This window comes from Saccopteryx leptura, chromosome 1, assembly GCF_036850995.1.
Source record: "Saccopteryx leptura isolate mSacLep1 chromosome 1, mSacLep1_pri_phased_curated, whole genome shotgun sequence".
In the NCBI taxonomy this organism is placed as follows: domain Eukaryota; kingdom Metazoa; phylum Chordata; class Mammalia; order Chiroptera; family Emballonuridae; genus Saccopteryx; species Saccopteryx leptura.
Genome location: NC_089503.1, coordinates 300,623,354 through 300,636,262, shown reverse-complemented (window position 1 = coordinate 300,636,262; position 12,909 = coordinate 300,623,354). Strand labels below are relative to the sequence as shown.

At 37.7% G+C, this 12,909-nt stretch overlaps 1 protein-coding gene across 1 annotated transcript in view; it reads left to right on the top strand.

Moving 5' to 3' along the window:
• CFAP54 (cilia and flagella associated protein 54) overlaps positions 1-12,909 on the top strand; it is a 322,454-nt gene that overhangs the window by 170,519 nt on the left and 139,026 nt on the right. The window contains exon 40 of the mRNA XM_066357258.1: positions 11,598-11,750. Coding sequence (XP_066213355.1) covers positions 11,598-11,750 — 153 coding nt within the window. The remainder of the gene's footprint in view (positions 1-11,597; positions 11,751-12,909) is intronic.

Here is a 12,909-nt window from a genome sequence, read left to right as displayed (position 1 = left end):
CCATTAAGGAAGAGAAAATCGAATATCATGGATACAAAAGAAAGAGAGGTAACACAGCTAGATGAGGAAAAATCTATGGAGAAAAAATTTAATATATTGGAAACCTTGGAGCTAAATGACAGAGAATTCAAGATTGAAATCCTAAAAATCCTCCGAGATATACAAGAAAACACAGAAAGGCAATTTAGGGAGCTCAGAAAACAACTCAATGAACACAAAGAATATATGTCCAAGGAAATTGAAACTATAAAAACAAATCAAACAGAGATGAAAAACTCAATTCACGAGCTGAAAAACGAAGTAACAAGCTTAGCTAATAGAACAGGTCAGATAGAAGAGAGGATTAGTGAAATAGAAGACAAGCAACTTGAGGCACAACAGAGAGAAGAAGAAAGAGACTCAAAAATTAAAAAAAATGAGATAGCCCTACAAGAATTATCTGACTCCATCAAAAAGAATAACATAAGAATAATAGGTATATCAGAGGGAGAAGAGAGAGAAAATGGAATGGAGAACATACTCAAACAAATAATAGATGAGAACTTCCCAAGCCTGTGGAAAGAACTAAAGCCTCAAGTTCAAGAAGCAAACAGAACTCCAAGTTTTCTTAACCCCAACAAACCTACTCCAAGGCATATCATAATGAAATTGACACAAACCAACAGCAAAGAAAAAATTCTCAAGGCAGCCAGGGAAAAGAAGAATACAACATATAAAGGAAGGCCCATTAGATTATCATCAGATTTCTCAGCAGAAACTCTACAAGCTAGAAGAGAGTGGACCCCAATATTTAAAGTCCTGAAAGAGAGGAACTTTCAGCCACGAATACTATACCCATCAAAGCTATCCTTCAAATATGAAGGAGAAATAAAAACATTCACAGATACAGAAAAGATGAGGGAATTTATCATTAGAAAACCCCCACTCCAGGAATTACTAAAGGGGGTTCTCCAATCAGATACAAAGAACAAAAAAAAACAGAGCCACAAGTAAAAGCTCCAAGAAGAACACAATAAAACCAAATTTAAACTGTGACAACAACAAAAAGAAAGAGGGGGAGAAGATGGAGATTAACAGTAGCAAAGGACGATGGAGTGCAAAAGTACTCACAAAATAGTTCGCTACAATGAACAGGGTAGGGACCCTTTTCATTATTCAAAGGTAACCACCATTGAAAAAACCACCACAGAAGCACATGAGATAAAAAAGATAGCAACAGTGGAAAGATGTATGGAATACAACCAAATAAAAACAAAAGATAGAAAAACAAAAGAGAAGGATCAAACAAGACACAAAACTAACAGAAAGCAAGATATAAAATGGCAATAGGGAACCCACAAGTATCAATAATTACACTAAATGTAAACGGATTAAACTCACCAATAAAAAGGCACAGAGTAGCAGAATGGATTAAAAAAGAAAATCCAATTGTATGCTGCCTACAGGAAACTCATCTAAGTAACAAGGATAAAAACAAATTCAAAGTGAAAGGCTGGAAAACAATACTCCAAGCAAATAACATCCAAAAAAAAGCAGGTGTAGCAATACTCATATCGGATAATGCTGACTACAAGGCAGGAAAAGTACTCAGAGACAAAAATGGCCATTTCATAATGGCTAAGGGGACACTGAATCAAGAAGACATAACAATTCTTAATATATATGCACCAAACCAAGGAGCACCAAAATATATAAGACAGCTACTTATTGATCTTAAAACAAAAACTGACAAAAACACAATCATACTTGGAGACCTCAATACACCGCTGACGGCTCTAGATCGGTCATCCAAACAGAGAATCAACAAAGACATAGTGGCCTTAAACAAAACACTAGAGCACCTGGATATGATAGACATCTACAGGACATTTCATCCCAAAGTGACTGAGTATACATTTTTCTCCAGTGTACATGGATCATTCTCAAGAATTGACCATATGTTGGGCCACAAAAACAACATCAGCAAATTCAGAAAAATTGAAGTTGTACCAAGCATATTTTCTGATCATAAAGCCTTGAAACTAGAATTCAACTGCAAAAAAGAGGAAAAAAATCCCACAAAAATGTGGAAACTAAACAACATACTTTTAAAAAATGAATGGGTCAAAGAAGAAATAAGTGCAGAGATCAAAAGATATATACAGACTAATGAAAATGACAATACGACATATCAGAATCTATGGGATGCAGCAAAAGCAGTGATAAGAGGGAAGTTCATATCACTTCAGGCATATATGAACAAACAAGAGAGAGCCCAAGTGAACCACTTAACTTCCCACCTTAAGGAACTAGAAAAAGAAGAACAAAGACAACCCAAAACCAGCCGAAGAAAGGAGATAATAAAAATCAGAGCAGAAATAAATGAATTAGAGAACAGAAAAACTATAGAAAAAATTAATAGAACAAGGAGCTGGTTCTTTGAAAAGATCAACAAAATTGACAAACCCTTGGCAAGACTTACCAAGGAAAAAAGAGAAAGAACTCATATAAACAAAATCCAAAATGAAAGAGGAGAAATCACCACGGACACCGTAGATATACAAAGAATTATTGTAGAATACTATGAAAAACTTTATGCCACTAAATTCAACAACCTAGAAGAAATGGATATATTCCTAGAAAAATACAACCTTCCTAGACTGAGTCAAGAAGAAACAGAAAGCCTAAACAGACCTATCAGTAGAGAAGAAATAGAAAAAACCATTAAAAACCTCCCCAAAAATAAAAGTCCAGGCCCAGACGGCTATACCAGCGAATTTTATCAAACATTCAAAGAAGACTTGGTTCCTATTCTACTCAAAGTCTTCCAAAAAATTGAAGAAGAAGCAATACTTCCAAACACATTTTACAAAGCCAACATAACCCTCATACCAAAACCAGGCAAGGATGGCACAAAAAAAGAAAACTACAGACCAATATCTCTAATGAATACAGATGCTAAAATACTAAACAAAATACTAGCAAATCGAATACAACAACATATTAAAAAAATAATACATCATGATCAAGTGGGATTCATCCCAGAATCTCAAGGATGGTTCAACATACGTAAAACGGTTAATGTAATACACCATATCAACAAAACAAAGAACAAAAACCACATGATCTTATCAATAGACGCAGAAAAGGCTTTTGATAAAATACAACACAATTTTATGTTTAAGACTCTCAACAAAATGGGTATAGAAGGAAAATATCTCAACATGATAAAGGCCATATATGATAAACCATCAGCTAACATCATATTAAATGGCACTAAACTGAAGGCTTTCCCCTTAAATCAGGAACAAGACAGGGTTGTCCACTCTCTCCACTCTTATTTAATGTGGTACTAGAGGTTCTAGCCAGAGCAATCAGACAAGACAAAGAAATAAAAGGCATCCATATCGGAAAAGAAGAAGTAAAGGTATCACTTTTTGCAGATGATATGATACTATACATCGAAAACCCCAAAGAATCCACAAAAAGACTACTAGAAACAATAAGCCAATACAGTAAGGTCGCAGGATACAAAATTAACATACAGAAGTCAATAGCCTTTCTATATGCCAACAATGAAACAACTGAGAAGGAACTCAAAAGAACAATCCCCTTCACGATTGCAACAAAAAAAATAAAATACTTAGGAATAAACATAACAAAGAATGTAAAGGACTTATATAATGAAAACTATAAACCATTGTTAAGGGAAATCGAAAAAGATATAATGAGATGGAAGAATATACCTTGTTCTTGGCTAGGAAGAATAAATATAATCAAGATGGCTATATTACCCAAAGCAATATACAAATTTAATGCAATTCCCATCAAACTTCCAATGACATTTTTTAAAGAAATAGAGCAAAAAATCATCAGATTTATATGGAACTATAAAAAACCCCGAATAGCCAAAGCAATCCTAAAGAAAAAGAATGAAGCTGGGGGCATTTCAATACCTGACTTCAAACTCTATTATAGGGCCACGACAATCAAAACAGCATGGTATTGGCAGAAAAATAGACACTCAGACCAATGGAACAGAATAGAAAGTCCAGAAATAAAACCACATATATATAGTCAAATAATTTTTGATAAAGGGGCCAACAACACAAAATGGAGAAAAGAAAGCCTCTTCAATAAATGGTGCTGGGAAAACTGGAAAGCCACATGCAAAAGAATGAAACTGGACTACAGTCTCTCCCCCTGTACAAAAATTAACTCAAAATGGATCAAAGATCTAAACATAAGACCTGAAACAATTAAGTACATAGAAGAAGACATAGGTACTCAACTCAGGGACCTGGGTTTTAAAGAGCATTTTATGAATTTGACTCCAATGGCAAGAGAAGTGAAGGCAAAAATTAATGAATGGGACTACATCAGACTAAGAAGTTTTTGCTCAGCAAGAGAAACTGATAACAAAATAAACAGAAAGCCAACTAAATGGGAAATGATTTTTTCAAACGACAGCTCAGATAAGGGCCTAATATCCAAAATATACAAAGAACTCATAAAACTCAACAACAAACAAACAAACAATCCAATAAAAAAATGGGAAGAGGATATGAATAGACACTTCTCCCAGGAAGAAATACAAATGGCCAACAGATATATGAAAAGATGCTCATCTTCTTTAGCTATTAGAGAAATGCAAATCAAAACGGCAATGAGATACCACCTCACACCTGTTCGATTAGCTGTTATTAGCAAGTCAGGTAACAGCAAATGTTGGAGAGGCTGTGGAGAAAAAGGAACCCTCATACACTGTTGGTGGGAATGTAAAGTAGTACAACCATTATGGAAGAAAGTATGGTGGTTCCTCAAAAAACTGAAAATAGAACTACCTTATGACCCAGCAATCCCTCTACTGGGTATATATCCCAAAAACTCAGAAACATTGATACGTAAAGACACATGCAGCCCCATGTTTATTGCAGCATTGTTCACAGTGGCCAGGACATGGAAACAACCAAAAAGCCCATCAATAGATGACTGGATAAAGAAGATGTGGCACATATACACTATGGAATACTACTCAGCCATAAGAAATGATGACATCGGAACATTTACAGCAAAATGGTGGGATCTTGATAACATGATACGAAGCGAAATAAGTAAATCAGAAAAAAACAGGAACTGTATTATTCCATACGTAGGTGGGACATAATAGTGAAACTAAGAGACATTTATAAGAGTGTGGTGGTTACGGGGGGGAGGGGGGAATGGGAGAGGGATAGGGGGTGGGGAGGGGCACAAAGAAAACAAGATAGAAGGTGACAGAGGACAATCTGACTTTGGGTGGTGGGTATGCAACATAATTGAACGACAAGATAACCTGGACTTGTTATCTTTGAATATATGTATCCTGATTTATTGATGTCACCCCATTAAAAAAATAAAATTATATAAAAAAAAAAAAAAAAAAAAATAAAAGGGGACAAAACTCCATCAAAAAAAAAAAAAAAAAATCTAAAAAATATTATAATGGAAAAAATAAATAACTGGCTAGGCACTATATTTAGCACTTTACAAACATTAGCTTTTTTACTTTTTACAATCTTAAAAGTAAGTATTTTTATTCATACATTGCAGATGAGAAGATGAAATCTTGCTAGTTAGTACTGGAGCTGTGATTCAAACCCTGGTCTGATTGTTCAACCTATACGTGCTCCACTGAGCTTCCAGGCCTGATCACCATTTGTGCCCTTTCCGGGTAGACTATCCCCTATTATTATTATTATTTTTTAACGGAGACAGAGAGAGTCAGAGAGAGGGATAGATAGGGACAAACAGACAGGAACGGAGAGAGATGAGAAGCATCAATCATCAGTTTTTCGTTGCGACACCTTAGTTGTTCATTGATTGCTTTCTCGTATGTGCCCTGACTGCGGGCCTTCAGCAGACTGAGTAACCCCTTGCTCGAGCCAGCGACCTTGGGTCCAAGCTGGTGAGATTTGCTCAAACCAGATGAGCCCAAGCTCAAGCTGGCGACCTCAGGGTCTCGAACCTGAGTCCTCTGCATCCCAGTCCAAAGCTCTATCCACTGTGCCACCGCCTGGTCAGGCTCTCCTCTATTCTTAAAGCACTCAAGGAAAATTTTGCTAGATATCATTGGTCATAGGAAGACATAATTTATTCTAACTGTGATAGTATGGTAATTTTTAGATGATCATGCATATTAATTACAGGTTCCACATTGATTCATTATCATAAAAATCTTAGCATCCAACTTATAGCTCTTTTTAAGGCCCTAGAACTACCTCTGTGATTAAGAGCAATATTTTGGCTCATACTTTTGGGTTTATTTGGAAAATTTTTAGGATGATGATTTTTTTTATTTCACTGCACAGAACTCAGATCTTAACATGTTTATAAGTATGCTGGGTGTTATATATGTTCCCATGGCATGTTTGCAATTCTTTTTAAAAGAATTCTTTAAAAAGAATTCTTTTTAACTCTTTTAAATATATATTCTTGATGTTTTTCATACCAAATTGCTTCTTTAGAACATCATTTTTCTTTTGGCATAACAGCATTTATTGCTAATGTTTGATACATTTTATTTTTCAGAACAGATGTTGTAATGCTCCAGTGCCTAGGAACATTTGGCATTCTCATTACTTAAAAGCATTCTGTTCTCTCTCTAACTATTTAATAATGCATATGTAATTTGGTAAGGTCTCTGTAGGATTTGGAGAAGTGAGACTACTACCTCACTTCGTAGATTATTTTTTTGTATGGATGAGTAACTTGCCTGCTTGTTAAGCTTCATAGGGGAGCTAACTATTGGTATGGATTTTTTGGTAGCTGTTCCTACATTCTGTTTGAAATCTTATTCTTGAGTCTTGACCATACCGGTATTTAACTTTTCTGATAGGGTTACTCAGTCTTCAGGTGTGTTGGAATTTTCAACTCTTTGGCTGATGTGTTTTATTTCTTCCTCTGGGCATCTGGGTTGATGTGACCAAATGTGTAGAAAGCAACACACACTCCCTGGGAGTTTTCCTTGGTGAACCCGTATTTCAGGAGTGGTTGACATTTTAGTTTTAATGTCTACATTGGTAGTAATTCTCTTCTTTTTTCTTCCCTTCCTCCTCCCCCTCCTTCTCCTTTACTTTTTCTTCTCACCTATTTCAAACTATTGAGGATATTAGTGTCTTTGAAATAGCTTCTTAAATTATCCATGGGCGTTTTCAGACAGGAACCCTCTTGAGACAGACATCAGCCTAAGGCCTCGGAAGCTGATCTTTCCTCATTGCTTTGCATCACTTATGTCATGTAGACAGTCACAAGACATCAGATAGAACCCGAACTAGACCACAAGAAAATGGTATCGTAGGGCTTGAAAAGAGCAATAATGGAAAGCAAAATATAGTTTAGAAAAAAAAGGAATGACTTATGAGCAGATACTTGATAAAAGTAGCAGGAGGTGACTTTATTCAGACTCCCTGTTTTAAAGATGGCAAAAACCTTCCCTTTCTCCTGTCCCTCTTGTCACCATCATGCCTTTGTCATTTTCATTGTAGAATGAAAGCTCTGTGAGAGCTGGGGTATGTCTGCTTGGTTCATCTCCTTAGTGCCTAGCATGGTGCCTAGTGCTGGTGTTAATATATATTTTAAAAATATATGACTAACAGTCCTAATGTGAGCCTTCATCTATTGAATGCTTACTCCATGACAGGTACTATGCTAGACACTTCACATAAAGTTTAAAACAATAACCTGCTGAGGTAAACAGCATTCTTCCCACTTATTTTTTTCCTTATCCCACTTTGACAGATATTTAAAATAAAGGCCTAGAGGAAGTGACTAACTGTCTCAAAATGTTAATATGTGAGGGCTTCCAGCTTTCTCCTTTTCCTTTGTGGCTTCTTTGCCTGATCTCACTCTTTAAGGAGAAACAGTTAAAATCCAAGCTCATGAATTCTCACAAGAAAAACAGAGCAGAAATCTCTAATCTTCAGGGTGTTGCACATAAGGGTGGCATGGAAGGAGTGGGGGTATGCCTGGTTGGGATCATACAGGACCATGCACGCTTAGAAGAAGGGGGATTGAGGGAGCAAGATGGCAGGGACAGGATGGGATGCCATCTTGCAAATGTGTCACGCTGACATGCGTAAGACCCACCTAGTTATAAACATGTGAATGATCTGAGTCTTGGAACAAAGTGGAGGGTGCAACTGGTGAGAGTTGGTGGTTCTCTGGATGTTTTCTGAAGAGGGAGACTTGGATTTTCTCTGAATTTGATTTGGAGCATGAGAGAAGAGGAGGTAAGGATGGTTCCAACTTTTGGCCTAAGCAGCTGTAGAAATGGAACCATCCTTCGATGACATAGGAAAAGGCTGTTGGAGGAGCTGGTATTTTGAGGAAAGATTAGGAAATCAGTTTGGGACCTGTCTATTGAGTGCATTAGCAGAGTAGATTATTAGATAGATGAGTCTAGACAGATATATAGAGATTTGGGACCAAAGGTAGAAATATGAGAGCCATTAGTATATACATAATATTTAAAGCCATGAGACTAGATGAGATTATGAAGGCGGTGAGTATAAATTAAACAGAAAAGAGAGGCAGTTTAGGAATAAAACCCCAAGGTTTTCCAATTTTAAGAGGTTGGGTTGATGAGCATGGATTAGCAAAGAGGACTAAGAAGAAATAACCAGTGAGGCTGGGAAAGGACCATCCTGTAAGCCACATGAAGAAAGTATTTCAGAGGCGGGAACTATTAATTGAGCCAAATGCTGCTGAAAATTGAAGTGAGACAAAGTCTAAAATTGAACATCACATTAGGCCACATGAAGATTCTTGGGGTGAAATGATGGGGTGGGGAGAGTCTGATTTAAGTGAGTTCAAAAGAGAATGAGAGGCCCTGGCCCGTTGGCTCAGTGGTAGAGGGTCGGCCTGGTATGCAGAGGTCCCGGGTTCGATTCCTGGCCAGGGCACACAGGAGAAGTGCCCATCTGCTTCTCCACCCCTCTCCCTCTCCTTCCTCTCTCTCTCTCTCTTCCTCTCCCGCAGCCGAGGCTCCATTGGAGCAAAGATGGCCCGGGCGCTGGGGATGGCTCCTTGGCCTCTGCCCCAGGCGCTAGAGTGGCTCTGGTCGCGGCAGAGCGATGCTCGGAGGGGCAGAGCATTGCCCCCTGGTGGGCAGAGCGTCGCCCCCTGGTTGGCGTGCCGGGTGGATCCCGGTCGGGCGCATGCGGGAGTCTGTCTGACTGTCTCTCCCCGTTTCTAGCTTTGGAAAAAGTACAAAAAAAAAAAAAAAAAAAGAGAGAGAATGAGAAACAATGAATACAGAACTTTCGAGGAGTTTTGTTGCAAAATGGAACAGAGAAATAGGGTGGTACCTTGAGGGGGAAGTGGATCAAGAGAAAGTCTTTTTTTTTTTTAATTTTTTTTTTTCTGTTTTAGAAATTTAAATATAGCCACCATGCTGTACATTATAGCTTCCAAAGCTATTTATCTTATAACTAAAAGTTTTACCTTTTGACCCTTTTTACCAATTTTGTTCATCTCTCCCTCACCTCTGGCAACCACTAATCTAGTTTGTGTCCATGCATTTGATTATTTTAGATTCCACAGGTAAGATCATACAGTATTTGCCTTTCTTTGTCTGACTTAGTTCACTTAGCTTAATACTCTCAAGGTCCAACTGTATGGTCACAAATAGCAGGATTTTCTTCTTTTTTATTTCACTGTATACACCACATTTTCTTTACCCATTCATTTGTTGATGGACACTTGAGTGGTTTCTCTGTCTTGTCAATTGTAAATAATGCTGCAATGAACATAAAACTTTTCAATTTTTTATTTTTTTTAAAGATAAGAAAAAAAAACCCAGTGAAATGTGCTGCTGGGGAATATTCAGCAGAGGGAAAAATGGGTGATTTGGAGAAAGGAGAACTGCTGGTGTGATGACCTTGAGGGATAGACAAGCACAGGTGCGGGGGGCTGGATGGATACGCTGGTGGGGGCTCATGGGACATCCCTTTAGGTTGCTTCAATTTCTTTCATGTGAGGTAGGGAGTAAGGTCCTTGGCCCTGAAAAGATGGGGAATAGGCAGTTCCCATGGCTCCCCCCACCTCACCACATAGCCAATTAACCACTCTGCTGTTGCTTCAACAATTAAGTTTTCTGAATTTCTCCTTGTTTCCATTGCTACTACCTCAGTCAAGTTCAAATCACACAATCCTGTCAGTCTCTCAACCACCAACTTCCTCCTGTTAAAGCCTGCTGTGCATAATTGTTGGCTAGCTCTTCCTAAAACTCTTCCACTTTCATTCTGCCAGGGTCCTGCTCAAAACCTTTGCTCAGCTCCTCATTAAAGAGAACAAAGGCCACTTACTCAGTGAGGGTTCAGGTCCCTGGCAAACACTTCTATTGAACAGGACTGGTCATTTCCTCTCCTGTACCTGACTCACCACCCTTACTGCTGCTGCCAGACCTCTCCTTGCACAAACTAGTTATGCAACCCAAGGGAAGCTACCAGACTTCTCTATGCCTTCTTTTCCTCATCTGTAAAACAAGGACACAATGGTACCTACCTCTTACAGCTGAGACTTTCACCGTAAATTATTTAGAATAGTCCCTGGTAAAGAGTAAGTGCTCAATCAACTTCAGCTATTCTTATTCTAACTTTCAAGACCCCATTGCCTCTTTCTTCCTAATCGAATCTTCCTTGTCCTCTGAGACACAGCTGGCATACCTTCTCTCCCATGAAGGCTTTCTAGCTCATTCTTTTCTTTCTACGCTGATCTCTCTCTTCTGTTTTTCCTGCATTTTAGCATGTAAGCAAGCATACACTCTCTGCAAATGTGATTTGAATATACTAGTGATAGGATTCTTCAGCTCTTCAGCTAAACTGTAAACTCTCAAGGGCAAAGGCCTTGCCTCTTAACCTCCTGTAACTTCATCCCCTTTAGGGACTGTACTATGAAGACCTCAGATTTTGCAAGGAGTATCTGACCTGTTTAACTTGTTGAAGAATTAAATTTCTCTGTTACCCTATATGAAGCCTGAATTTTTTGTTTCTCGTGTGCCTGCTTCACTGTGTAAGCTGCAAATCTATAGCCTAATTCTTGAACAGTCACTTCCTCTCCAGAGACCTCACAGCAACTCCTTTTTTTTCAGCCATTTTTTTTAGGATTGTTTATTAGTTTCCTACCTGTTTATGGCCCTATTTCCCTTTCCTCTGCATCCTCCAATATTAGAAGTGTGTCTTCCTTCTCTTAAGAGAGCAGTTGCCCATCTCCAAGCTTTTTTGTTTCCTCCTTTTGTCTCTTTCCCAAGTCCTGCTTTGAAGAGGCTGATGAAAAGGAATAGATTATTTTATCTCTTATGATCAGCAAAAAAAGGTAAGAGGCTTCATAAGAAAAATTGGCAAGATCGAGAGTTATTTTGCATTTCATAAGAATCAAAAGTTTTCTAAGTTTTTTTTTTTAAACTTTCAAATATACCAAAAAAAAAATCTGAATGTTGAAACACCTGCTATATACCTGGGGACTTTGAATTTAACACCTTCAGTTGGGGACTGAGAAATCCTCTGAATTAGTCTTTTGCTATGAGTTGGCTTGCTGCAGCATTTAATCTCTGGCATTTCTCTTCCATTTCCTTTCAGAATGCAACCAAGCCAAAGGGCTCGTCTGTGTGCCCGTGGATGTGACAGACACCTTGAGATGTTTTCAAGAGACTTTGGGAAAATCCAGATATCATAACAGATCAATCCGACACAGCAGAAAGTTGCTTTCATTATTTCTTGCACAGACACAAGGTAAAAATGCTTTCTCTGTATCCTCTAGTCTTTAGTTAGGTGGGGATGCCACTCTCGGATCTATTACTTTCTACCATAGGTGCCTTCCCCTCTCAAAAGCCAGCTCATACTGCTTTTCACTTTCTCCTTGCTCAGTGGACCACATCAGCTCTTTCTCTTACTTCATTCCAATCAAGTCACTATCTCACTCATCTGCTTGTATGCTTTCTGTGAAACTACATACTCCCTGTGTAAAGTAAGTACGAAAACAGTATTTGTTAATTTTTTGACTCTGTGTATCTATGGTCTTGCCATTTTCATTGCAGGCATGGTACTATAGTCTTAATTTTCATAAGTAGATGAATTGATTCATATTGAATTAACTAGAACCTTTTACAAAAACACTACTTTATCAATGTCAAAGAAATGGATGCATTTTAATATAAGCATCAATGAGCTTTCTTGTTAACACTATAGATTTTTATCTTAGGAGATTTTTTTAAAGCTTAAAACAAGTTGTTGTTCACTATCATTGGTTATATTATATTTATTTGTTTTTCTCCCTTTCAACATCAGTCAATTTGTGAACACAGTGAAAGCAGGGCTTTGAGTGAGAAACTGGTAACATTAAAGAGGAGTATAGTCCAATCTATCTATAATTTAATTTATAGCTAGGTTATTCAAAAAAATTTTAGAGAAACTTCTTATACACAGACAGAATGGGAAGGCAGAGAAATGCAACCAAAATGAATCAAGGGAAATCCCAGAAAAGGAATTGAATGAGTCAGATATAACCAAATTACTGGATAAAGAGTTTAAAATAATGATTGTTAGGATGCTCAAAGATCTTAGAACAACAATAAATGGACATAACAAACACCTAAATAAAGAGATAGCAAGTATAAAAAAGGACATTGAAATAATAAAAAAGAACCAGTCAGAAATCACAAATACAATATCAGGAATGAAGACCACAATGAAATGAATTAAAAGCAGGATGAATGAAGCTGAGAATCAAATCAGCGAGTCAGAGGAAAAGATAAATGAAGGCATGGAAGCAAAGCAGCAAAAAGAAAAGAGACTCAAAAAGTCTGAGGAAACTCTAAGAGAGCTCTGTGACAACATGAAGAGAAATAACATCCGCATCATAGGGGTTCCTGAAGAAGAAGAGAAAGAACAA